General features: G+C 46.2%; 1 protein-coding gene across 4 annotated transcripts; it reads left to right on the top strand.

The window, feature by feature from the left end:
* Positions 1-245: 245 nt before the first annotated feature.
* SIKE1 (suppressor of IKBKE 1) lies at positions 246-5,047 on the top strand. 4 transcript variants are annotated; one of them, XM_056361623.1, is made up of 5 exons: positions 247-481; positions 577-682; positions 990-1,132; positions 3,144-3,257; positions 3,433-5,047. In XM_056361623.1, exons 1-5 carry the CDS (start codon positions 323-325, stop codon positions 3,541-3,543), a joined length of 633 nt encoding a protein of 210 aa, XP_056217598.1. In that variant the 5' UTR covers positions 247-322; the 3' UTR covers positions 3,544-5,047. The 4 variants fall into 4 exon arrangements, with proteins under 4 accessions (XP_056217597.1, XP_056217598.1, XP_056217601.1 ...); XM_056361626.1 differs by having other exon boundaries at positions 249-481; positions 3,608-5,047; XM_056361624.1 differs by having other exon boundaries at positions 250-481; positions 3,628-5,047.
* Positions 5,048-5,157: the final 110 nt, after the last annotated feature.

The following is a 5,157-nucleotide window of genomic DNA, read 5'->3' as shown; positions in this document are numbered from 1 at the left end:
TGTGAGGGAGGGTCTGAAACGATAACCGGCCCCCGGGTCAGGGACGCGCCCGCCGCACACAGCCGCGCCGGGCCGGGCCGGGCCCCCCGGGCACTGCGGGCGGGAGCGCGGGCCCGCGGCTGGGGGCGGCGGGGGCCGGGGGCGGTGGCGCTCCCGCGCCGCCAGGGGGGCCCAGCCCACGACGCGGCGCTTGAGCCACGGACCGCGCCTGCGCGGCCGGAAGCGGCGGGGGCGCGCGGGGAGGGGCCGGCGAGCATGGCGCCGCTGCGGGGGTGAGGCGATGTGGGGGTGAGGCGGTACGCCGTCCGGCTCGGCGCCCGCCATGAGCTGCACCATCGAGAAGATCCTGACGGACGCGAAGACGCTGCTGGAGCGGCTGAAGGAGCACGACACCGCGGCCGACTCGCTCATCGACCAGTCCGCCGTGCTGCACCAGCGTGTGGCCGCCATGAGGGAGGCGGGCGCGGCGTGGGCCGAGAAGGTGGGAGCGGGCGGGGGGCAGCGGGACCCACAGCCGTGTCTCGGCAGGGCGCGGGCGGGGGCGGCGCGGCGGGACCCACAGCCGTGTCTCGGCAGGTCCCCGGCGGCGCGGCGGAGCGGCCCGACCCGGCCCGGCTGCGGCCTCACGTGCTGCTGTCCCAGGAGAACACGCAGATCCGCGACCTGCAGCAGGAGAACCGGGGTGAGCCGCCGCCCGGGGTTGCTGTGGGCAGCCGGGGGGGCGCGGGGCCGGGCGGGGGGGGGCGCGCCGCCGGAGGGGCCCAGGCGGGCGGGGGGCGCGCCCGCCCGGCCTCTGGCAGGGCCGCTGGAAGTGGCAGTCGGCGCCCGGAGGGCGGCCCGGGCCAGGGGAGGGGACCTTCGCCACCCCGCCCCCTGCCGGCCCCAGGCTGAGCTGCCCCGGTGCGAAGCGGGGCAGCCGCCGGCACCGAGCGCCTCTGGGCAGCCGCTGCGGACCGGAGGTTGTGGCAATGCCGCGCCGTGTCTTGCAGAGCTGTGGGTCTCGCTGGAGGAGCATCAGGATGCGTTAGAGCTTATCATGAGCAAATACAGAAAACAGATGTTGCAGCTTTTGCAAGGGAGAAAGGGCGAAGGTGCAGAACCAGTCTTGAAAGTTCATCGGTCAAATTCTCTGGTAAGGTGGGATGGGGATGCAGGAGGGCTCGAAACCCTTGTTCCCTGTCTTTTGCTTGCTTTCGTACAGCCTTTGTTTCCATTCATGGAACGTCTCTGCTTCAAAATGGATTTCCTGAAACCCTTGTCTCCCTTTGCTGGTATTTTTCTCTCTATTCCTTTCACAGCACACAGGTTGTAATAGCTATCACTGAGGACGCTGCAAAGCATAGCCCTTTGATGGCCCAGGTGAAGGCTTGTTCTTTATGCTAGTGCATAGTGGTGGTGAATTCCCTGGGTTAAGCTTAATGTGCATGATTCTCTGCAGTAAAATCAAAGGCATCACGGTTGTTGTTGTTGTTGCTCCTGTGTGGTAATTGTAAGAAAGGGAGAAGAACCTCCTAAATCTGTGTGCTGCAGTATTGTCTAATCCTTAAGAGATCATCGCTCCCAGAGGTTTTTAAATTTGGATACTCTGTGCAGTGGCTGAAGTGTGTCCCTTTGTCCATGTTGCGCGCAGTGACTTCAGAACACTTAAGTTATGGCTACTGATTATAATACAATAATATTAAATCTCTATTTAAGGCTTGTGAATTAAGTTAAGCATTTGTTAAAATGTGTTTTTATGGGATTGGAGCCAGCCTAGCTCTTTGCATATATATCTTTGTACTGTTATGTGGCAACTCGTTTGTTTTGGGTTGCTTAGGTCCTCTGAAGTTAAGTAGTGTAGCAATGTCTTGCTTCCAGTGCTTGCTTAAGTCTTGATAAACAGAGCAATTAATGCACTTAATATTATTCTCTGGCAGTGCTTTTGCTCTGCTTTGATGGCATGGAAACACAAAGCTGAAAAGCCTCTGGGGGAACCTTTGGTGGAATGTAACCAGCCTATCTCAGTATCTAGGCAAAATCTTCTGTACTCCAGATTAAGTCTATGAGTTTTTTCCTACGAACTACCTGGAGAATAGTAACAACCTGATAATATCTTTTAAAAAGCTATATTCTTACTATAAGCATCTTTCTGTTTAGAAAAAAAAAATATTTATTTGCAGTTGAAGTTATCTAAGTCTTACATGGTCTAGCTCTCTTCTAGATGCTCTGATTTTTGCCCATATTTTCTGAATAATGGAATTCAAAGCTGAATTCCCTGCTCAGGTGACACATTTATCTTCCAGAGGCAGTGAAATAACTAGTGATACTTAAGAGAAAAGAAACTTCACCCTATAATGTTATCTGATATTCCTCAAAGTGCTTTGTGATAACCTTGTGGTTTTATGTTATGTTAAAAGACTTCAAAAGCTTCCAAATTCTTATCTTTCCACTACTTGCCAGTTAGTGACATTTCTGTGTTTGCACGTTTGAGTTCCTCTCCAAATACTGTATCTTGAAACGGAATGCTCTTCAAACAGGAAGTGTTGCTACATTACATGTTGGAATTTTTCAGCATTGATTATATGTGCATTTGTGAGCTTCAGCAAAATGCATCTTCCAAAGGATTAGAGCGGTATCCAGACAGACTCTGTAATAACTGCTTCACAGGGTTCTGGTTTTACTTATTTTAGTTTTCTTGCTTGGCGTCCTTCTGAGGTGAGGCTGTTCACTTTGCACTGTTACTTACTCTTGAAATCTCATTTGCTTTTATGTTTGTCATTCTTAGAAATTCAGTCAGGCCTTTCTAATAAAGCAATATAAAATTTGCTGCACACTAATCATACTCACATGAACTCTGTTGTCTCAGTCCTCATCACACTGGAAATTACTTCTGTCTTGGTAAGTAAGGGTGCCTTATCTTGATGATCGATGTAATTCTACACACTGTTTTATTTGATGACTCATGATAATGGACAGTAAGGCACATGTTTTCATCTTTACATATACAAGGTAGAAAGGATTGCAAGTGCTTGGGAGAAAAGGATTAAAATTCAAAACAGGAAAATAATCTGAAATCAAGAAAATTAAAGCAATTTATTTAGAAGGGATAAATTACTACTGCTTTTGCCTGAATGTATTGAAATTATTGCTTTTATATCTTTCAGGAAATTGAAAGCCAAATAGACAGAATACGTGAGATGGGAGAGGTGATGAGAAAAGCTATTCAAGTCGATGATGATCAGTTCTTTAAAGTTCAGGAGAAACTAGCTCAGTTGGAGGTAAGAACAGATAAAATTGCTGAGGATAGAGCAAGCTTTGGGAGTCTCGAGACTGGACTTTCTCTGTATATGTCAACGATTTATAATGATCAAAAGTTTGAAGGGGGCCAGGAAATGAAGAACATGATCTGTTATTTTCAAGTTCTTAATGTTTGTATTTTATGTATTTTTATAGATATATATGTATACACGAAGCCAGAAGCAAAAGATAATCTTTAAAGGATGTGGTTCCCCTCTTGCTAGCACTGTATTAATGCTTATGTTACAAAATCGGTGTTTTATTTAGCTGTGAAGGAGTGGGGCTAAAGATTATTGTCCTTTAATTGTGAATTAGCTCATTTCTATTTCAGCAAAAATATTGATTTTGCAGCTTGAAAACAAAGAGCTGCGTGAACTATTGTCAATCAGCAAAGAATCTTTTGAGGTGGGGAGAGAAGATCTGCCTGACTGTGAAGCTTAGGTCACAAAATAACCTTATCTCCAAATCTTGACTTCAGAGACTATTATGAAACTACCCTACAGGGATGGGTTTTGATTTGTTCTTTCAGGTGTTTCCTTGTATGTTTGTTTTATCTTTCAAAATGTGAGCTGTTACCACTGCATTTTTCTGAAATTATGTGTTGTTGATGGCAAAGGCTTGTGTTGCTGCGCTGTCTTAGTAATTGCAGCATAGAAATGCTTAACAATGAAGTATGTTTGATGTGTACTCCCTTGTGATAGCTTATTTTCTCTCTTGTGTGTTATTTTTTATGAGCTTTAGTTAATAATTCCAGCTGTGCAGATGGCATCTAAATCCACCTTGTCAGTAGCTAGAGAAGATAATACAGGTTGGGATTATTTTATTTGAAAGAAGGAATAGGAGATTATTGCAAAACTACACTGTAAATGGCAGGTAACCATTGCGCTCTGCCTGCACAAAGCAGGCACTGCAGACCTTTTGTTTCGCTTTGAGGAGCTAACACTGGGTACTTGGCTGGGTTACCTTTGTTACAGGGACAGCTGCTTAGAAGCAGGTCAAGAGAACAGCAAATAGCCAGTAGAGCACTTATAAGTAGTAACTCCTATAAGGAGCACAGTTTACCTTGTTTTAGGGGTGAAAATCAGAGCAGGTGACCCTTTCTGACACCTATGTGTTTTTGAAGGACATTGAGGGTTTTTTTACAGGTAGACCTGTTCAGGATTTATCAGTGCTCCAAGGTATGTGGATGCTGGCTAGCTCTGGTCTGAAGGCGGTGCACTCAAACCCTGCCTGGAACGCAGCACTTTCAGATCAAAGCTCTTTGGCCTCCCAGCACTATGGACTTCAGGAAGAGTGAGTGGAGGTCTGCCTCAAACCTAAACCAAAAGCAACCATGTAAGACAGGTTTTTAATGTTGCATCAGAGGTAAGTCTGGTGACAGATGTTATGTAGTTACAGCAGAGTCCTATATTAAGTGAAATTAAGAGTTGCAGTGTAGAGGAATTTATCAATATTGGGATATTTTTAATGACAGTTTTATAGAAAAGATTTCTGTTTTACCTGTGATCAAAGAATAATCCTCAGAGAACGGTAAACATCTCACTTCCAATGTTATTTTGAATTTTTATGCTACTATTTCCCCAAGTGAAAATTTTGATAGATTTAAAAGGTGATTTATGTTCCGGTGCTTATTAAGAGACATCTTCTTGCAGCCATTTGGAATATCCAGCAAGATTGTTCAGTACATATAAGTGATTTCTGTACAGGAGTATTCTTGTATGCAATCCTTTTCTATTAGAAATTGTTTGAGAGAATAAAAACACCCAATGAACAGTTACTTTCTCAAGTGTGTTCTGTTTTGTGCATCCTGGGGGTAATTCCATTGGTTCTACATGTACCTGAGCCTTTTGCACCCCATTTAGTTTTTACCCTACCTGAATG

Source organism: Falco biarmicus, chromosome 16, assembly GCF_023638135.1.
Source record: "Falco biarmicus isolate bFalBia1 chromosome 16, bFalBia1.pri, whole genome shotgun sequence".
Lineage (NCBI taxonomy): Eukaryota > Metazoa > Chordata > Aves > Falconiformes > Falconidae > Falco > Falco biarmicus.
Note: the sequence above shows the minus strand (reverse complement) of the source record. Positions and strands in the feature narration are given on the sequence as shown.